Source organism: Pezoporus occidentalis, unplaced genomic scaffold, assembly GCF_034315485.1.
Source record: "Pezoporus occidentalis ecotype Australia unplaced genomic scaffold, CSIRO_AGI_Poc_V1 ctg39, whole genome shotgun sequence".
Lineage (NCBI taxonomy): Eukaryota > Metazoa > Chordata > Aves > Psittaciformes > Psittacidae > Pezoporus > Pezoporus occidentalis.
The window spans coordinates 57,125-80,095 of NW_026915713.1; the positions used below are offsets into that span (position 1 = coordinate 57,125).

At 35.4% G+C, this 22,971-nt stretch overlaps 1 protein-coding gene across 6 annotated transcripts in view; it reads right to left on the reverse strand.

Annotated features, from left to right (window-relative positions):
* Positions 1 to 22,971, reverse strand: part of LAMA2 (laminin subunit alpha 2) — a 370,092-nt gene that overhangs the window by 42,838 nt on the left and 304,283 nt on the right. For all 6 annotated transcript variants that reach the window (XM_062632338.1, XM_062632337.1, XM_062632336.1 and 3 more), the window contains 7 exons: positions 21,618 to 21,720; positions 13,264 to 13,380; positions 10,037 to 10,219; positions 7,251 to 7,405; positions 5,499 to 5,642; positions 4,431 to 4,564; positions 131 to 290 (listed from right to left, as the gene is read on the reverse strand). In XM_062632338.1, coding sequence (XP_062488322.1) covers positions 131 to 290; positions 4,431 to 4,564; positions 5,499 to 5,642; positions 7,251 to 7,405; positions 10,037 to 10,219; positions 13,264 to 13,380; positions 21,618 to 21,720 — 996 coding nt within the window. The remainder of the gene's footprint in view (positions 1 to 130; positions 291 to 4,430; positions 4,565 to 5,498; positions 5,643 to 7,250; positions 7,406 to 10,036; positions 10,220 to 13,263; positions 13,381 to 21,617; positions 21,721 to 22,971) is intronic.

Consider the following 22,971-nt stretch of genomic DNA (forward strand, 5'->3'; position numbering starts at 1 on the left):
ACTATTTGCTACCAAAGCACTTACTACAATGATGTCAGTATACTAAAGTTTACTATTTCTATTGTAAGCAACAACAAAAATGGTTCACATAAACAGCCAGTTAATACAGTAGCGCCAGACAAGACATTACCTTTATTTTTTCAGTTAAACCACCAACAAACAGCAGGGCATTAGCATCCACATCCAGAATGGTATATCCAGGTGGAGAGACAGCACTGAAAGTGGCTGGCACAATGCTGGATTTAGGACCACCCAGAGCTCTCACTGATATTGTGCCATTTTTCCCAGTCCTAGAGATTTTAACAAAATAAGCATACAGAGTTGGTAGTTAAAACAAACATAGGAAACATCAATTTTAGATGGTATCTTCTAATAGAGGCATCTATTACTGATTAGATTATGCTCCATTGCAACACAAATGAACAGATTCCTATGCCTGCATAAGTTAAAGACATGATCTCAGAACCAGGTTTTTTGTCACCTCAGTGTCCTTTTTGAACAAAATTCACTATAAAGATGAAGTGGAACTTTCACTGACAAAACCAAAGAAATGTATTTTTAAAGTTTTTGTGATGAAATTAGTGTGAAGTAATTGTTTCTTGATGTAACAAATGATTTGGGCAAGATTCCACATTGTATTTCTGAATTTCATAAGGTTTGTTAAATTATACTTGAACTGAAATGAATGATCATGTGATAATTCTTCAATTTCCTTTACTGTGATGCACAAGGCTTGCATTTTCTGCAGTGGAGGTCTCTGGCTTCTTATCAAACAGGCCCAAACCCTGCTGTGTTTAAGGATGTTACCTCAGTGTCCACTGTAAATCATATCAAATATTGATGGTAACAACAACACCAGAATTTGCCATTTGTTAATGGCAGCAGTTTGTTTTCTACTCCTTAGGTTATATTAATATAGTTACTTGCATGGAAAGAGTTTGCAGGCGTATTTTTACAATAGAAGGAACAGAATGCGCAGAGAGATGATTCCTCCTAATCTTGCAGGTACACTGAAAGGTATTTCAGAGGAAACTGAAATAATTTTGAATGTTTTGCAATTCTTCTCTTAATATTACTTTATTTTACAGCAGTATGGATAGTAGCTTTCTATAGAAAGCTTACTAATTACCTAATAGAAGTAAACTACTAGGCATTTATAGCCAAATCATAAATTAATATTTCATCCCAGAGAGATGGACTATTATCAAGACACATAGCTTCTTATGTGGCCAAAATAATGACCGTAGACACAAGCATGGGGTGTGACCCAAATCCTGTCATGTGAAGATAAGTATCTTGTATGTTTCACAATGTGGTAGAGGAGTGACTGGGAGATGAGATAGGCAGAAGGAGATCACATACTGTGGATTTCTGGATAACTTTACAAATTGCTGCTTTATCTAATTTTTTTAATATGATGTTGCATTTCCCATGACCACTGCCATATTAATTTGGAAATACTTATCATGTGTGATCTGGCAACCATAACCAGCAATGAAGCTCTCAGCATGGATACCAATATTAAATGGAACTTTCTAACTTATATGCTTGATACTGAATGCAGAAATACACCATTTTAAATAAACCTTACTTTCTTTTTCCATAACAGTTTACAAAGAATGTGTACCTATCAAGACCGACTACCTATTTTTTAGATTACATGCAGTATTTTGCTGACTACCCAATTAGACTTTTAAATTTACACAGTACTTTTGTAAGTCATCAACATTAGATTTCAAAATATCATGCAGGAACGTCTGGTCCTTGACCCCTTGAGGGCACAAAAAATATTCAGTGGAAAATATGGCTTAGAATAGCCACAGCAGTTTAAGACTGAATTCTTGCTGAGTTGAGCTGGATGTGTTTATGGTGAACTTCTTGTGATTAAATCATCCTTTGTCCTAAAACGAAGGCTGCTGCTTAAACTCTGTCATTAACAATTAAAACAATGGTAATAATTAAATCACACTTGGTTAAAATCACAAGTAATCAGGTCCTGCTCCTAACTGAGGCCTGCTGAAGTCAAGTGACATTGTTTCGTTGGTCTAGCAAGTCTCAAAAATACTGTCATCCATTTGACTGTTTCACAAAACTGACATTGTCTGCATGTTGCAAACCTGCTTTAAATCATTTTGTCACATACTGTTATGCCAGATTTTCCTTTGCTAATTGATACTTTGATTGCAGTTCTTGATGTCAATCACATTTGCCTCTGTAAGAAGGTTAAGTGACTCTCTAAGTGATATTTGTTAAATTTGTGTACCATCAAAGTATAGGGAATTCCTATAGGAATATACAAATTTTATTTCAATACCATAACAAAAAATATTTTCATGATAACCTCTGCATTTACAATAAAATTCAAAGTATTAGTGTGCTTTAAATAAAAATGTGGTGAACATTAAAAATGTCCCTGAAAAACAGATGCAGTAATAATCAATTTAGTCTTAATTCACTGGAAACTTTAGTGCAAACATTAACTGAACATCTTTGATCATTACTCAACAGTCAACTTTGTTATAGGTAGATTTCATTCAGTATGCTGAGTGACCTTGAGAATTTCACAACCTCTGTGACACTACAGCTTTTCTTTTTAAGGTCCTTTGGGATCCTTGACTAAGAACTGCTTTCAACCTTTAAACCTGCCGTATCATGATTATTTGTGTCAAGGCCCTTCACCACTAAAATCAATGGCAAGATTCAGCAAGACCAGATTTTCATCGTATGTCCCCATTCTAAGTGGATGCCCTGCTCCAGCTGTTCAGGCAGCTGTGTCAGGTTGCTGAAAAAGTTTGTGGCTGGAAGTGAGCAGAAATCTGGAGAAAAAATGTGAGGGAATGAAATGAGTGAAGCTCTCCAATAGCTTATTAAGGCAGAGGAGAGTTATAAAATGGACTAAAATGCTCAAAGTCAAAGATTCTTCTGTAGGTTATGTGATTTACGAAGTCCGCTTTGAGAATGCAAAATCAGTCCCAAGCTCTTCTCTTTGCCCCACAAATCTAACTAATGTGTCTGCAATGTAATTGTCCTAAACAATGCTCTGTACTTCAGATTTGTGCAGCTGTAATTGTTCTAAATTGCTGATACAACAGTTTGTGCAAAACTAACGGCATGGACACCCTATACATCCAGAGCAACCAGCTTAATAGGCCATGTGCTTTTGTAGGCTGTGTGAATTTTTATACTGTGTCTTGGCTCTATATTCTGCTGAAGCAGCTTTCTTGTAAATGAAAGTCTGTCATTATTGTGCTGTGAAGCTGTTGTTGTATGCATAATATAAACTGGTAAAGATTTCAATAATTCATATAAGTATCCAAGTTTATTTTTTTCCTAGCAAAATAAAGTTTCACTAAGCCAGCTTCTAGAGATGGTGCCATAATTTTATTTTAATTCTCTGCTCTGAAAGGCTGATTTCTGTGATTTCACTACGTTATTTAAACTGGATGCCATTTTCTCCTCTGAGAGCTATGGATGTAACTGGCATTAGAGTGCTTTGTTTTCTTTCTCCTTTCTCTCATTTTCTACGTTATCAGTTCTATATTTAATACTATGTGAAATTAACTACAATGATGCAGGAGGAATTAGCTTCAAATCAAATTGCACTATAGATTATGTTATCTAAATTACTAAAATCTCTTCAGAAGAAGATAAAGGATATAAAGTTATGCAATCTGTACCCTGTAATTATTACATCATGTGTCATGTGTTTGCTATTTGAATGGGAAATATAAGCTTCAACTAACAAATGTGAAATTTGCTTATTAAGGTATTTATATTTCTAAAGGTCAAAAGCACTCAACAGCTGAGCTCAAATTACAAAGTATAGTTTAACTTTCCAGAATATTTCATCTTTGAGTTTTCATAAACTGTATCTTTTCAAATATCTCTGGTTTTAACAGACAGTCTGCCCATGGAAATGGCATTTCGAGTAAGAATCAAGATACTGGTGTATGACACACAATTCATTTGTACTACTGTATTAAGACCAGAAACTCAGAAAAGCTGCCCCTCTTTGAAATTCAAGGAGAAAATAATATCTGAGTGCCAAAACCTGTAACTGATTTTAAAAGGAACCGAGTTGAAGGTAAACAGAAGGGAATATAAGCAGTCATAGATTTTACGCTAGTGGGGAACTATGTGAAGAAAACAAGTTCTTGTCATGGAATAATTGACATTTCAATAGTAATTGTAGTGTATACACTTTTGGTATGATTGGATGTAGGTTCAAAAGCTTTCATTAAACCAGAATAGAATTTCTCATATTTACAAAATCATCTTTTTTTTTTAAAGTTGATGCTTTAAACATAGCAAATATTTCCATGTAAACCTGAGGTATACCAACCTGAAGACAGTGAATTAGAGGCAGAACTCGTTAAATTTAGACATTTTTTCTTTAGGAACCACATCACGGAAGTGGAATATATACTTGCCTAGAGGCTTCAATCCGGTACCAAAACCCATCATCAATGGTCAGATCTGGATATTCTACCCGGCCAACACCAGATCCCACATCCCACAGAAAGCTCACCTTGCCTTTGCGCATCTCTATGGCCAAGAAATCAGTCTACATGGAAAACATGAAAACAGAAACAATCTCATACTTCAGTTAAGTTTTTCAGAACCCTTCACATTTCAGAAGGTCTAATGAGGCATCAGAAACCCATACATAAATAGTAAAGCATGAACATTAATTCTCATAGTGCTGTAAAATGGGATTCCATTTTTCCTTTCATTGAGCTTTCCTTTGCTCAAACAATGAATCTTCAGCCAAAGATGGCAAATTACTTCTGTCGGTGATATGCAGTAAATGGCTGCTGGATTTACAGAAATGTAAATACTGAACCATCAAGAGAAGGATTTAACTCAGAGTAACACTGTTTGTAAAACATCCATTGGATGGCAGAAAAATGTCAGGATACTAGGCTAATACACAATGCCATCTAGTCTCTTCGTTTCATATTACATAAATAAAATACACAGTTCAAAATGTTAGAACTAGATTATTTTTCCAATTTACTGCATTATTATCAATTATTCTACAAGTCAGTCTGCTACAGGGCTCATGGGAAACTAAATCGTTCATCATTATTATGCTTGGAACTTTAGTCTTGACTTAAAATTACAATAAATAGCAGCTTTTACAGATGCAAGATGATTAGCTACTTCATTCCCAAGCAAAAACTCACAACCAGCTCCAAAATTACCCTGGTTGCACTGTGAATTTTAGAGCTGTAACGTAGTCCATTTACAAGTCTCCCATTTCCTATCTAGTTAAAACAAAAAATATAAAAGAAATATTTGCTGGTCATATTTTAGAAGACCCTATATTTACACCAAAGGCAGTGAATGACTAGATTATCATAGCCCTCTGCTACTGCTTTGAAGCCTCTAGGAGAAATAAATAAATAAATTTAAAAAAGCCTTTCTCATCTTCTGTATTTGTCAGTAGCCTGATCTGATCCAGCAACCCTGACATGAAAAGCAGGAGACAGACTTACAAACTTGGCACTTCCAAGGTAAAAAAGCAGATTGTCAGCAACTAAAGTCTTCACGTTGACAATGACAGTGTTGTATGTTCCCTTCTTTATTTCTGGTCTGTATGTGCGAATACAATTGCCTCCAGAGGACACGGACACTTTGATCTTCAAACAAAAACACAGTAGAAAGAATTCAGTTTACTGCTTATTATTCCAGAAATAACTTTAGTTGTCTCCAAATAATTATAAGAATATCATACTTTTTTTTTAATTCCTTCCTTTTTCTCTGTTATGCATCAGAGAATTGCTTGATTATGCACAGGAAGTAGGAATGGAATTTTCTCTCTGTGTTTGTTCATAAAAAGGAAATAAAGCACTTTCTGGCATTCCGATTTGAAAGGACAAAATGTATGGATTAGAAAATAGCTAGAAGGTATAGCGGTCTAGTGCAAGCAGCACTGGAAGTCTAGCAGTAGAGGTAGCCTGTAAGTAGAATGTGCAGCCAGAAAAACAGGCAACATTCCTAAAGGAATCCCAGCACGTTGCTGTCGGGTAGACAGGATGACCTAGTTTTCCTTTTAATATCTTTGATTATGCCAATTTGAGACACCTTTTAACAATTATTTTTAAACCAACAGTTGTGCCTATCACTGCTTTTACATAACCCCTAATGGAGTTGATATTCATAACCAAGTTTCATTTTCATAGCACAGTGATATATGCATCTGAATATGTGTGCTAGTTTCCTCAGGCTCTGAGCAGAGATAAAAATAGTGTACTGTTTGCATTCATAATGCCAGTACAGTCATAATTACAGTATACTAGTATTTCAATTCCAGCTAGACATGTTTATGTATTACAGTAGATGTGCATACTAGTACCACCTTATGCTTAGGGCAAACTTTGTCAAAAAGGAGATCCATTATATGACCAAACTCACAATTTCCCTATCTCAGAAACACTTCAGACAGAGAGAAGATGAATATAGCAAACCCATGTAGTAACTGTAGCCTGTCACATGCAAATTTAATTGAATAGATGGAATATGCTTCTTTTCCAGGATCCTATTATTCTGTAGATTATTTTTTTCAACCATTTCTTCAGGAGTTTTCTTAAGTAGCATCTTCAAGATTTTTTTTTTTTTCTTTTGCTACATTAGCTCACAAACTAAATCACCTTAGTATTAAGCAGCTGATCCTTGAGTTTACAGTATTACTGGGTCAGGGAGATGGATACCAAACTCATTAAAAGGACTAGAAATATATTTTTACTCAAGTTTAAGTCTTCAGAACTGCTACTGGACAATGAAAGTCAAGAATACATGAAAATCAAATGCACTCAGCAATTTCAGTGAGTCTGAGATGGCGTCATTCTCAGGTAATATAAGTTCAATGAAATGAAATCAGGGGCCTAATATCAGTGCTAAGGCAAAAAAAATACACTGTCATTTTCACAAAAAAATCAATTATGATGTGATTCTTCTGCCATACCATCCATACCATCATCCATAATACTTCTTAAATAATAACCTCTCCAGATACATTCCTATGGATGCTTTCCATTTAACAAGGACATGTTTAAATGAGGAAACAAGACAGAATGAAAATCATCAGAATATTCTCTTTTTACCTAGAGGAATTATACTCCATTATTTGCTCTCTTTACAGATGTTCAGAATTAGAACTGATTCACCCTATGGAAATGAAACAGAAAAGTGGAAAAAGAAATCCCATCAATACTCAAAAGGTCATCTTACTGAGAAAGAGGGCTTACCGAATTGGCTTGCTTCCGAGCTTGGCTTATCAGCTCTTTTATCTGAGAAATGTTTTTCCCTAAATTATCCTGAAGTTCTTTGATTGGCTTGATTTTATCTAGCAGGCGATCTGCTTCCTTTTCTAGGGTTTTAATACTGGAATCTGCATCAGCAACTTCATAAGAAAGAACAAGACAGGGTTTTAGAGTGTAGTGTCAGAGAGTAATTATACACTATGATAAGCAAAATACAAGAAAATTCTGCATACACAATACTCAGGTGATTGTATATACTACTATGAGGTACACACAGACCAGGAAGCTACCTGAAGAGATTATGATAATTTAAGAATATTTAGACTCAAGTTAAAGTAGCAACAGTAGCAAATGCAGGTTTTAAAGCAGGATTTTGAAGCAGTAACTAAGGTTCAAGTCAGGATGATATTAATCGAAAACACTTCTTGTAGGAAAATACACTTATGAATGCAATACTTTTTTAAAAGAAATCTAATTTTGAGAAATATATTACATTAAAAAAAGCTGGTTAATTTCCATTAGTAATTTCTGAAACATGGTTAGAATTGAAGTTAATTCTTGAATTCATTATAATGGCCTCAACTAGAAAAAGGCTTTATTCTGATCACAAGTTTAAAATTCTGTATGTACTGAAAGCAGATTAAAAACCAGTAACAGTAAACTGCAAATATTTTCTTTTTATTCAGGTGGACATAATAATTTCACATGGACATTTTTTCTTTTTTTTTTTTTTTTTAATTTCAAATTACTCATTTTCCTCTCAACATACAACCAGTGGATAATGTCCTGTCTTTGACAATCCATCAGCAGATTTTAGGATTACAGCACTTGGCTAGCATGAGGGTATGGGTTTGTGTGGATGATGCTGAAAGTGACAAACCTGTACTTACTAGAAGAATGCATGCTGAGAATGAAAATTAATAGTAATAATGATGCTTATATAAAGCATGAAAGTCTGCATATCTAGTTTTTGAATAGTCACCCAGGTACTCATACCAAACCTTCAAGATGCTCAGAGCCTTCAAAAGGTAACTATTTAACTATTTCAATTAATGTAAAATATAGAGCACCATGCAGAAGCTTTGGAGGTAAGGAGGTTATCATCGTTTACTTGAAAAGGCACAATGAAAGCAACAAGAAAATGTACGTACTGATTTCTGTAGGCAAGATATGGAGACAAAGAAAAGAGAAAAAACAGAAGATAAAGTAAGAAAACATTTTGAAGCCCTAAAGTGAAATGTAAAGTAAATTAAGGGACATGCTTAGTCTAGCAAAAACATATTATCTTTTATGTATTGCACATCTATATAATAAAAATCTAGGGCCTGAAATTTGGCATACAAGAAAGGCTATGTCTACTTCAGCATGTAGGCATGAGGCCCAACAAACTCACTATATGCATTTGGAGTGTTTTTTTCTGCATTTACTTTAATCTCATTCTGTAATCTCAGTATCCGTTAGCAGTTGGAGATTGGTAAAAGCATACTTCTGGAGAACATCTTCTAGTTAAGATTTATACGCTTTATCTGACATGAAAGAATTTGTAAGTGTTAAGACCACTCCTAATGTGAATGAAATAATGGTGACTAGGAGCAATCAGGAGATTTACTTCTAAATTATTGCTCCTAATCTCAACTAAAACGCTAATGTACAGTCTTGGAATACTTGGGCTGGGACAGATGGCCTACTCTAGATCCAGCAGTGCCAAGAAATTACTGCTTTTAGGTGATTTCTCAGTAGTTTATCACTACCCTGCCAGAGGCCATTACCTCATAGTTCTGCTTGTTCCATAATCCACAGTAATCTAACCACGCTATTGCAATCAATAACTACTTTTCATATTTTCTAAACTAGCATGGATCAGTCTGCCTGATGGGGATTATATCTGGGGCTCACACATGCATTTTAGTTGATGATGGATCAGGGGCTTGCAATAGGCAGGCAGTGACAAACAGCCATTAGGATTAACTTCTTTCACTGGTACAGCTATAATTTGAAGAGGAAATTTGTCCATAGAATGAGAATTACAGCCTCCTAAACTGGATGTTTTCAGATGCCCAGCTTCACCAAGCTGACAACAATCTGGGAAGTCCAGGTTAGCTCAGAAACTAATCCTTCAGTAATTTTCTAAAGACATTGTTTTCACTGTAAACCCTGGCTGTATGCTCCTATATCACCATAAAATGTGTTGTAATTTAGAATTCAATTTTATCCATCATAACAAAAGTGAAAATGCTAAAGCAATTGTTCACATAACACAATTCACTATCAAAAAAAAAAAAAAAGGCATATAAATACCATTCCTAGAATTTCCCTTTTATCTTTCGTCTTCAGTGTTCTATCAAAAATAGTAATGGATATGAAAGAAGTCATGCGTTTCTCCCAGAACTCATTATCTGACTGACTGAAGACAGGTTTAGTGTGTGGAATTTTGCTTGAATCAATGGGTGAATTGCCAGTCAGAATCTTTGATTATTCACCTCCTAAATACTTTAAAAAGTAGTCTGCAGAACAAATCTATCAACTAAATATTCATCGTGCTGAAATGAGCTTTTTATTCTCACTGCTAGCAGCAGTCCATAAGATTTAAAATTCTTTTTATATATAAAGTCCAGAAAATAGAAGTCACAGACATTCCTTTTATCCCAGCATACTTTAGTAATGCTATTCAAGTAAAACTTTGAAGTGTCTCTGTTTCATTTTGAGATATGAAAAAACCCCCACAAATTTAAAATCACCATCAAATAACCAAAAAAAAAAAAAGACCTTACTGTTCTCGATAGGATCCTTCACAGCAGCATTTGTTTTCGCCACATCGTCTGCAAGTTTACTGTAGTTGTTTCTCAAGCCCAGGAGATTCTGGTTGAGGTCTTTAACCTGGGCCAGGATGTCATTTACAGTATCGTTGGCTTGCTTGGCTTTATCTTTGGCTGCCTGTACTTTTACAGCTGTATCTGTAGGTAGAAAATGATAATGAAATGATTGCCTAGAGTATAGAGCTTTCATTCACACGTTTTAAGAATAAAGTTGGATCAAAATTCTACCATCCTAAATTGTGTTGGGTAGTTCTCTGAGAGCTTCTACTTCAGATGTAGTACATCATTACTAGTTGTAAGTGTGGACTGAAGAATCTGGCCCTGTATGGGTTTTTTTTGAGATACCAAATGCATCAGGGAAAAAAAAAAAAGCTCCAGACCCAGCTGTATGTAAAGTACAAATAATTTTGAGGTAATTTTCTTTTTTTTTTTTTTTTTTTTTTTTTTTGTTGCTGTTGACTTACTGATTAACCTCTGATCAATTTTCAAGTACAATATTTGATACTTATAAATAACATAATGTTCTGATGTACAAAGTACAGAAATCCAATTCCATGTGTTTCAGCTAAAGCTGTGACAAATCATTTTGTGAATAAGAACAACAAGGGTCCACTGGCTGAGTTAATCACATGCATCCAAAGACATCCTTGGTGACCTTGAGCAAGGTGACCTTGGCACTTGTCTGCCCTCAAAATGAAAATGAATGTTCAGTCTTTGGGGTGAAAACATTCAAAACAGGAATGTTTTTGATTCTGCTATTGCTGAATGATAAAATGCACAGCTAGGTGTTCAAGTAGGTATTTATTCAGATCCGGTGTCAGTAAATTGCTTTGCTTTAAAATTTGTCATGCAGCTCAGGTGATGATGCGGTGCTGAGAGTACATGACATGATGAGCCAGCAGCACAAATTGTGCTGGGCTAGGGAGCTACCAGATTTTTAGAGTTCCCACAGATGGGACCAAGTGAGCAAGCAGAAAGCACTGTCATGGTGGACACTCCAGTTTGCAAGCCTGACCTGTGTGAACTCGCACTCTACCATCACAGTGGAGTCACAGGACCTGCAAGAACCTGCCTTGCCACCTGCTTCCTATGAAACTTTTCTTGGAGTTGCTTTCCACTTGTGTGCTCAAAGGTATCCTTATATCAGCCATATGAGCATAGGTTTCCAAATGGTCTTCTAGACAGGTCATCCTTCTGTGGAACATCTGATGTGATCAAGCCTTAGGCCTGGCAAGCATGTGATGCTTCCAAAGGCCATATAGAATTGGTGGGCTTGTCCTGCACCTTGAAGAGTTCAAATACCCTTTTTACTTGCTTGAGTAAAGATATATTATACCTATGTTCCAAACAACTCCATCCTCATTTCTGAAATTTTGGCTCTGAGAAGCCCCCAAAATACAACAGCCCCTCAAAAATGTTTAAAAAACCATTGATGTCATCATTACTGCCAAACAAAAAGCTCTGATTGCCTTTTTTCACTTCCTTTTTTCATCATACCTAAGTATGTCTGAGGCCACTATTAGAGATCATGCATCTTTCTGAAAGAGTGAAAGTTGGAGTTACTGTGTTATTTCTTTTTGGTCACACAAACTGCATTTATTTTCAGCCACACTTTATGCCATTCCTCCACATATGGGTCCTTCTCCTAACATGATTTACCTATCTATCCCACTTTGAATCCTTCTTCTTTTATTTGGCTATTAGCAAATCATGGACACAAGAATTATTAGTTTAAGCTGTTCTCTGCTTTCTATAATCCTTGAAGAGTAAGATACATGTTAGAGTCATTTCGTCCCCCATTCTCATTGGTTATTTCCCTTTTGGACAACTAATTTATTACATTTTCTTATCCATGGCATTTATTTGCTCTGAATTTAATTCTAATACATACATGCTTGTTTTTATGAGCTTCCTTGTCCCAAGAGCCAGCATCCTGTAACTCTAAGCTGACAACAGTTAATTACATTGCTAATGGTAATGTCATTAATGTGGTTGCATATTTCATATTTCTTACTTCTTTTACTTGTTTCATAGTGAGCATTCTGTGTCCTAAAGGTCAACAGGCCTTTTTGTTTGACTGAGACATTTATATTTTCATAAGAAGAGAAAAGGTCATGTCAGTACCTATGGCCAAACCCCAGGAAGTTGCATAAAATGACCATATTGCATTAAAACAAATTTTTTTAATGCCCGATTTCAAGGATCACTAGATCTAACACAAAACTTCTCAGTTACCTAGAATCTTAAGGCCACAAAAATGTGCAACACAAATAGTAAAGTGTTTTTCCTACCAAGTTTTTACAGTCCAAGCCTTCCAGACCATCACAAATCAGACAGAATATAGATTTTTTTAGAGACTTTTCTTAAGGTGTATCTTTATAAAGTCCTCCTTGGAGAGAAAAGTTCTAACAGATTACATTGATAAAAACAATCTTATTTTCTAACAGAAACATTCAGTTTATCACTGTCCATTATAATGAAACTACGCTGCAGCTCCCTGCCTCTTGCTATCACAACACAAAGCAGCTATCATCCCATGAATTTGTGATTTTAGTGACTATTACAATTTTTCTTTTTTTTTTTGAGCTATATAGAATTCTGAATGTGCACAGCATTTCAGAATTCATTGAGGAAAGCCTGTTCCAGTTCTAAGCAATCTATAGTATAGCTAAAAAAGATATACCACACCAAACAGTGACTGCAAACTATACTGCAGCATAAATTAATGAGAATGTAGCAGACAGGTAAGACAAAACCCAGCAGATCTCATCCTGCTTTTTCTGTGAACCAGTAAGTCTTTATTCTTCTTGGGTTAAATTTTACCAGCTAAATTATAATGGTTCATTAAAAAGTAGTTTCATAAAAAGACTTTTCACTTTTAAAGAAAAGACTGTCTCAGATTGTTACATAATTCCTGATACCATAATTCTTTTCTTGTTGAAACCTTCTGCAAACTGCAAAAGCATGGTACCTTTTACCATACCAGAATACAAACTGATACCATGTAACTACCTCTAGTTCAGTTCTTTTATATTCCTCATTTTCATCTTATTACAGCAGTCGTTGGTCAAGGTGAACATAGTATGGACAAAGGCAGAGGTTTATCAGACAGATTTTAGGTGATGGAAAATGAAACAAAAGCGCAGGGATGAGTCAAGTGTTGCAGCACTTTTCCAGCTTACCGTTAGGAATGGCTGACAGCTTTCCTAAGGTTTCATTCAAAGTTCTCAGGAGAATGGAATTGTTGTCATCAGCATCTTTCAGCTTGTTCTGCATGCTGTCCAGATTATTCCCCTTTTCTATAAAAAGTGCAATAGTACAGAATCTTTAACTCTTTATTTTCACCATCCCCTGTTTGCACATAATTTAAAATGCATAGTAATGAGTAAGCCATTAATCATTAAGATATTATATAGTGTAAATAAGAAAATACAATAAAACTGGTTCTAGCATTCACTGGTAATCTTGTTTCTTTAAGTTCCCTACTTCGTGGTATCTAAATGCTTGAGTTCCTTGTACTGTGGTATATTTATTAAGGGTTTTCCTAAGGTGTGCAGAAGAAATAAAAAAATTACAATCACATATGATTTATGCAAATTCACACAAAGACCCTCTGAAAGATTCAACAAGTATGACGTTTTAGTCATAGCTTTGATTCCTAGATTAAAGTACTACTAAAATTTCCTTCTTAAGATGGTTGTCTGGGTTGAATGAGTTTAATGTAGTATGAAAAAGGCAAGATCCATTAAGTCAGCTAACTGTTGCAATTAAACTGGCCAGACCCAATTGTCTTGGATTTCCTTAAAGATAACCATGTTGACATAACATCTGAGGAAAACACATAAGATCACCCTAGTACTTATCATCAATATAAAATACCCTAACAAGTTAATATGAAATAAGCATAGTTTTGTATTTTTTCTTTTTAAAGCCTGTCTAGTAAATAAAACTCGAAGCAAATAATTTGTTCAAATTGAAGAACTAGTACAAATCAAAGGCACAGGTATGTCATATTCAGTGCGTGATAGATGAAACTGGTGTTACCCCTTACAGGTAAGTTTCTATCCTTAAGCGGTTGCTCTAGAATAAAAATTATGATAGTTATTTTCTTTTTTCTTAAGAGTATCCAGCATAGCAATAATTTCTCAAACTTTCAAAAGTGAGATTTCAGCTTTATGGCTACTTAAACAAACATTATTTCAAAATTTTGAAGAAAAGTTTGGCACAGAAAATGGTAATTAATGCTTAAACTGCTATCTTAGGGAGCATTTTTCATCATTTCTTCATATCAATGGAAATCTTCGGAACAGCCAGCTGGTAATTTCTTACCTTAAAGGCATGCCCTACTGGGAAACTAATTCAACATCACTTTGGTAGCAGGAATATGAGAATAATCTGTAGAAAAGGATTTCAGGATACAAAGTATGGCTGTGACCTTCAGATAGGTCAAAAGTTACTGAAAATAAACACCTAGTTTCTGTATACTTATCTAAGTGGATACTGGGATAGGAAAACAAATGGAGGTGAGGTTTCTTGGTGAAATTATAGTCACATACCTATCCCAAACCCAAAAAGCACCTGTTTTTATAAGGTACAACAATTAGATGTATGATTGGTACTCCAGCATCTCCAGCAGTATCAGGGCTGTAACCCCTTTGTAAGAGAATAACCAGAATAATAGATTAAAACAAGGGATTGTGGTTCAAGTTCCACAAATTCTAAAAAAGTAAAATTTCATAAAACTAGATGCGCAAGAAGCAATTTTAAAAGAGAAGAATCAAACAAAATGTACATTGCCTATAAGAAATCATTGACTAATTTTTCCAAGACTATAGCAAGGCTGAAATAGTGGATGGAATTTAAATCAGAACCATACTTTTGTTATTAGACCCTTTGAAGTGTCATTCAGGAAATAGTCTCTTTGCTTTTTAAAAGAGTGACACACAGGACTGCAGGAGTGCTCGGAATAAAGCCTTGATTCTGCAAAACATCCAGCAGAAGAAGAGAAGGACGTTTGTGTGAATTGCAAGAGGCACAGTTGACACTAGAATAACATTGGGAAGAATCATATAAATTATAAGATCACTCTTCTCCTCAAAACCAGCTTCATTTTTAAATGACAGGATTTGTCTCTACTGCGGAATATGGTGCTGGTAGGTAATGTAATGTTAATCCAGAATGAACTCACAGGATTCTGGTTTTAAATGCCCTGAGACTATCTGAGTTCATTTCCTGTTCACTTACTGTTAAGTAATAATACCAACAAAACTGTTTCAATTTCTTCCTTTAATTCTGAAATTATGGTCTGCTTGATATTTCCTTGGTGTCTCTGCTGCCTTTTGGGATGTTAGTGTTTATAAAGTGTGTTAATATTTCTGAGATATCTGATTCATTTCCACTGGTGGTGTGCTAAGTTTGTTACATACTCTTCAATTATCTCTTTTTCTCCTCTTTAATCTGCCAGATCCAACATTATGCTAATTATCCCCTGGTTATATTTCTAAAGAATCATGTTTCCAGACTTCTGTTTTCAAGTTTGTAACCATAGCAGAAGCAGATATTTTACAGATTTTAATAAGGGAAGTTTCCCTAGAACTCCTGAAATTAAATACTGAGACTCCATGTCTTTAGTATTTTTTTCTTTTAACTCCTTATTTTAACTTGAAAAAAAAAAAAAAGGCCATAATTAAATGCTCCGAGAGAAACTCTGACACAGAGATATGTTAAGAGATACTAAGGCCCACGTCAACATTTCAAGGAAATTGTTCATTTTGCACAGTGATATTAACCTGATATTTTGAAGTAACTTCCTATACTGTAATCCAGGTGGCCTTTTCACTAATCACAGAGCTAATTCTGTGTATGAATCACAAACTGAACTGACTTCCTTTCAGCTTTTCCCCACCCTTTAATTATTAGCATTTATGAAAAGTACTGGAGCTATGATTTGAAGGCCTGATATCCTCTAGTTAATCACAGAAGCTAGATAAAATGCAGGCAGCTACAATCTTAAGTTTTTCCAGACTACATACTTAACTGACTTGGAAGAGGTTAGTGGGCCTGCACTGAAAGATGCCAGGCACTGTCAATTCACTTTGTAGTGTAGGTTGAGGAATATCCTGAGAAATTTATCTCAATCCTGTTTTGACTTGATTAGCTCTCACAGAGATGACACAGGATGCCAATCAATGCAGTCTTTACTGTTCAAATCAGCAAAACTATTCATGCATCACTGAAACTAAACCTTAAAGAGTAAGCAGTACCATAAAGGACTTTGTAGGTATGGACCTTTAGGTTTTCTGGCTTGGTTAACACAAAGATTTTCAATTTCTGTTTACATTTCCATAATGAAACACAGCATTACAGAATAAAACATCTTCCCTTTTTCCTCTCAATGAATAAACTGAGTCAAACATAAACAAAAAAAAAACAAAAAAAATCCTTACACTCATATATTTCATCTTTGAGAACTTAATTACCATTTAATAAACTTACCATTTGTACGCAGTGATATGTCTTACAAGAGACAAGTTTGTACAAGTCTTTATAGATCACATACATAGGTGCCACTGGTTAATTACTGATGATATGCCACTGCTGCAGTATTAGTGGAAACTAGTGTTTTCCAATAGCATGACCAAATGCAATTTTCCATGTGAAACTGTCCAAGAAGATATCACAAGACTATGCTACCCAATGCATGTACTACAAAATCAGAATAAAGGTGGAAATCTATCAAGGAGCAACATATGCAGCTGTTTTTATTGACTGAATACTGCATGAATGAACTGGCAGTTACACACATCCTTTTCTATTGTCATTATTACGCTTCTTCCAAGTATCATTCTCCCTCCCCACAGTCTTACTCTTGTTCCTCACGTCCTGTGAATAGGAAGGTGGGTCACAAGCTAATTTTTTTCCCCTAAACCAAGCAAGACTTAGAAACTGGCATTAAGAACAAACAGGAGGAAAAGATGTAGGTAGAGAAATTCGGCTAATGATGGTTAACTTTTTAAAAGGACTACCTACCTCACTGACTGCAATAATTTGGTGAATGCAATATGCCAGGTCAAGAAAAAGAGAGTAGAAGAGAATACTCAAACAGGGGATTTAGCTGTGCCTATCAGCCGTAAAATGTTTTAGCTAAAAATATTCATGTTTTCAGTCAAGACAAGTCCCCCTCAAGTTGTCAAATCTTAAGCAAAAGAAATGACATGAGCTGAATTTCGGTAGCCACCTGACAGCAGTCTCCAGCTGAAGAGGAGTTTATACAGCTTATTTTCACTTTTCATTGATCAGTTTTGACAAAGTCTGTATATAGTCTCAAACCTGCATTGGGAAAGAATATTTTTAAAACAGTAAATTCAAAATTATAAGGAAGAAAAATTGCTCCTGGCAAGTTGAAAATCCCTCAAGGCACAGAGAGAATGAAGCTGGCAGGCAGTGGCATTCACTCATTTGTAGCCAAAATTTCTAAATTACTTCTTAGCCAGAGCACTACATACAGATTTTCCTTCTCCCACCAGGGTTAACTCCTATCCCCACAGAGAGAGAAATGACTAAATCTCCATTTTAATAGCTTCTGTCAAAAGCTTTGCTTTGTAAGGACTGTTTCAGCAGGTTTTGGTGGCAATATAAAACAATGCCGTGATTAACAACCATTTTATAACTTGGGTAATTGACAACAAAACAGTCTCACCTCCCTCACAGACCAACCTGGATTTTTGGAGTTGTATATTAGTTGTGTGGCTTATAGGTCGTCATTACTTTAATTTACTACCTGTAATGACGACAGAGAATTTTTTAACTAATGATTACTTCTGTCTACCACATCTTTATAGAGCACCCATCATCCACCCTGCACTTCCAGTTCAGACTGAGAAGGGTGGCTTAATAAGAATCATGAGAAAATACCTTTTTATTAGACACTCAGCTTGCACTTTCTATTGTCAAAACATCAAGACATCCGGAAAGGATTATGCTCATAATGTCACCACTCTGAGCAAAAGCAGGATGGGGGAAAAAAAAAAAAAAGAAATCTATGAAATCTCTTTGGTTTTTATTCTTCAGCATCTGCATTCTGGGCACAACGTTAACTGATCTCTGTGGGTCAGGCTGTGGAGCATGGCCATGTTTTATTACATGTGAAAAGGTGTACTGTTAAAAGTTCAGAGTGTTTGTCTGTATGAAGCACTCTAAATCTAAGACATATCAGAGAGCATTAAGAAAGCTCCATCTCATTACCTTTCAGTATGGTGCAAGAGCACAGACAAAGTTCTAATATGTTAATATGTCATTTTAAGCACTGCTCCCTGCTTGCATTAGGATTGCTTTATGAATCTTTAGCTTGTTTAGACCTTCACTTCTGAAATATGAAACTGGTATGAACTTCAATAGCATAAAATCAGGGGATAACATCCTTTTTAAAAAAATCACTCAAGTAATCTCTTATTGAGAATGCAATACATCTTAACTCAGAGTTTTTCCTCCCTAAATTGGACAGTCTTGTGGGCACATGGAATTCATATATATATAAGTAAAGCTATTATTTTATTTTGTCCTTGAAAATAGGCATCATATTATGTGGAACACATGATTACTCCATTGTAACTGCCTGGGGAGCACGTAAAACTATGGACTCCACTCTGTGGTTTCCAGTCTGCTCAGAGGAACACTGTGGCAGGGAAGAAGCAGTACGGCCGTTACAGTGTTTCCTATACACTAGTGATGGCTCACCACAGCAGTTTGTGCTCCAGAAAGGGGCACTAATGGCATCCTTACTCATTCTACTTCGGCTATGCTACTTAAATTGCGCACTGGCCTCCCTTCATAGCTTTGTGATTTTATGTAACATATACACTGAAACATTCCACTCCAGCCCTGAATCTGTACTGAATCTGGCAGTAAAGAGTCCCTATAAAGAGCACCCTAAAAAATACATCCAAGATTTACTAGTAACTGCAGGCACGTTTTTTTTCCTGAGAGCTGCTACAAGAAAATAATGATGTTTTTAACTGTCAAACAGTGTATGACAATGAAAAATAATTAATGACCTTATGAAACGTTATGCTTTATGATGTTATTAAACATTATATTTACTTGTTAACTAGTTTTGCAATTGGAAATCCTAGAGCTGCCAAAACTAAATTAAAGTGTAGTCATAGCCAAAATATGATTCTATGCTGTATGGATCTCATCCTTCATGCAGTATATTTTTTGTAATGCATCTCCCAGGAGGCCATGAAAATTTTGTATGTTAAAATCTGAAGGACTGGGCTCAGTTATAAAAATCTGTCTGGTTTCGTATTTTAACTACTCTAACATGACAGGGAAGCTTCAGGCATCATCTCTGTGACAGGCAGTTTAAATCTCAAGCTTGAATATTTACCATGTGTGGTTCTTCTAGTTCTGATGCATGAAACTTTATTTTTTTTGCATTTTTTTCCCCAAAAGCTACAGTGACTGAACATGAGCTTCTAAAAATATGCACAACAAAATTTCAAACTACAAAAGGAAGTGGATTACAGTGCACTCATTTGAAATAAACTACAAAGTTTTCAACTTGAACTTATTCTGACTAGGCTAATCAAAGCATTACTTAGTATTTGGATGAATACACTTTCAAAATAGTTGTACAGAGTACTTAGTTGATCCTTCTCTCAACTTCACCAGTGGCACAAACACTAAAAGCTCCTAAGTTGCTTTCATCGTTACATGCAAAACCAAAGCAATTAAAGCAGTAACGTTTAACATTTTTCACAAAGGCAGTTGTGTGAAACTCATTGTTGGTCTGCTCGAAAAAAGATAATTGTATCATGCTTATTTCCCCTCAGGTTTCATTGAAATGAATTCTTTTTTTCAATTCCTTTCTGAGTGCTGTGGAGAAAGAAGTGTTGAGTACTGTTAAACAGATGCTTCATTAGTGCTGCAATAAGTGTTTTCTTGGAGGACCTATAAAACAATCTGTCTAGATAAAGATGCAAGTTATAAACTGCTTTTGGTTGCAATGATCAGATCGTTGAATCATAGAACAGATGTTTGTCCAAAGATCATTTTTCTCCTTCTGACCAACAGTCATTCCTCACTGATGTTTGTCTAAGTTGTTTTCAAAGATTTTCAAAGCTCGAATCTACCTAATCTACTCAGGAATCAATTCCAGTACTTCTGTATTTTAATTATAAGGAAGATTTTTTCCTAATATATAATCTGTATCTGTGCACTTGAGATATTTTAGTCAAATCTTCTTTGGAAAACCTTGACATAACTGAAGAATATTAAATTGCCTCTTTTTCAATTTACAAATTTAAAGTATTTCAGTCTTCCTCCTCATCTCTCCTTCTCTAGATCTCCAATCAGTCTTCATGATGTCTTTGTGACTCTCTGCAAATCACCTCAGCCCTCATGTTCAGTGCCCAGGACTGTAGCTGGTAACTTAGCTAAAGCACTAAAAACCCTGAACAGAGTAGAAGGATTGTTCCATGTGTTTTGGAAAACCATGCTCCTATTCCTGCATTCCTGTGATATATCCTTTTTCCACCTTGACTCAGCACACGAGCCATGCTTCTCTTTAGTCTCTTTCTAGAGAATATAGCACCTCATCCTGCATTTCTGCAGCTGATTAGTCATGTGTGTGTGAAACACTTCATGTATGTCTATACTGATTATTGTCCTACCTTCTCACACTATGGCATTCACCAATAATACTGTCATTTGTTGATGAGAAAACATTAAAGACATTATAAACATAATCTGACCTGAATTATCAACTTCTACATTTCTACATCTCATCAAACACATAGGACTTTTTTCCCCCTAGTGGAAAATACTGAATAAAAATTAAAGATACTTAATTTTCACCAGGAAACCAAAGTATTTGGTTTGGAATTTACAATGTTCATTATTCGCGCTGCGTTTAGACATTTATTTTTGCTTTAGGAACAAAGAAATATTTTTTGTGTGTGAAAAGAGTAATTTTTCTCCAGAAACATGTTTTTAGTTTTAAATTTTTTTTTTCTTTTTTTAAGAAAATGCTTAGCAATTCCCTCCCATTTGACAAATATCTTAATTCTACCTCCCCATGCTTCCCTTTTCTGGCACAATGCCCTAGGCATTCTGAAGAGATGTGGTATCTCTGACTGGAATTGCAAACCCTGCTTCGGTACTGACAAGGATAAAACTTTAATGCTATGCTGGGTTTTGTACTAATTTCCTGCTAGAGTATTCAGCAAATCAGAACCAGTATTTCCATCGCCCTCTCCTCCCAACTTACACTTGCCCTTATGGTACTTAGCAAGAGAAGACCAAGGCGCCACCATCCTCAGCCTTCCTGTCCAAGAAACAGAGGGGAACAGCATCCCTGCATAATGCCTGGACCAAAACCAGGAGAATCTTTTTCACTGATACACTGTTCAATTTCATATCAGATGATGAATTACAGTTTTTTCCTACTGATATGGCATCTTCACACTGGAAGCATAGCAGTCTCACAACGGTTTTCTGCTATTTAATGGGCCTGAATGTCATTTACTGCACATACCTTTAACATCGTTTTCTAACATCTTGGCTTCGTTAAGGACCCTGAAGCTTTTCTGAAGAGAGCTCTTGGCACCGTCCTTTAATGATCCTTGAGGATCAGATGTCTGTAGACAAACAAGCAGTGTCATACATACAGGAAAGTCTGAAGTTATAAAAGATATATGAAGATGATCTAACTGAACAGTCATCAAAATTTTACGTGAATGTCAGTATTCTTTGAATTATATCCCATTGTCATTATGCTGGTCTACAAGACACACACAAAAAAGTCTCTACTTAATATCCTTTTATTTTTATGTGAAGCCAGATCTCCTTTGTAATACCAGTGATGTCTTTAATAAAAAGAGAAAATGTTCAGAGTGTTAAAGAAACAGGTTTGAATCTAGGAGCAAAACTTTGACTCTAGGTCCAAAACAAAGAAAGATATTTCAACTTAAACATGGGTTTTCCCCTTCAGCTATTGACACGTTATGCAATACAGTATTCCTCCCTAACAGCAGCTACAGTACCTTTAGAAGCCAGACTGGATTTGATGATCCAGATTCTAACACCAACAATAGAGATTAATTTGTGGTTAAATTCAAAACTGTAACTGTTTGGTTAGTAAAGAAAATATTATATAAGAGAAATGAAAGAAAAGAGTTTAAGAAGGGCAAACTGCCATTAATCTGAAAAAGTGTTACTAGTAAATAACCATCCTTCATTATATCATGCTACCTAAATGCCTTTCTTTTGAAAAACATCCATCTTTATCTTCAGTGCAGGAATTAATAGATAGAACAACTTTTTCTAAATTAGATTAGTATTTCAGTTGGTAGGAAATGCTCTAGGTTCTGAACCACTTACTGTTCAGTTTATAAGACTGAACTCAGGTCACACATCATACTGAATACATTTCTTTGAGAATACACCAGACAGCCAGATAACATTCTATATTAGTCATGGGTCATAGCCTTGTAGCTGGTATGTAATTAAGCAGCAGCTACCTTTCATTTTCCAGGGCAGATTCATATACTAAAAAATTAACCGTGTGTCAATTAAATGACACAGTTATTATTGCTATTCATTATTTATATAATGAGCAAGCCCAGAGGTGATATTTTGTATACCACTGAATCTTTGTTGGTTTTCAGCTATACTGTGAAGTCCATATATTGGATGTGCCCATCACTTTTTGTTTTAGGGTATGTTTTGGATACTTTCGAAATTCAGAACCAATTTTTTTGTCACAGGATATCTTACGGCATATGTTGCTATGTCACAGGGATATAGTTATTAAAGATTCCTTGTATTCATACAGGATGTATGTTTAGCTTTCATCACAGGCTAAGTGATTTTAAAAAGTAATGCCAGTA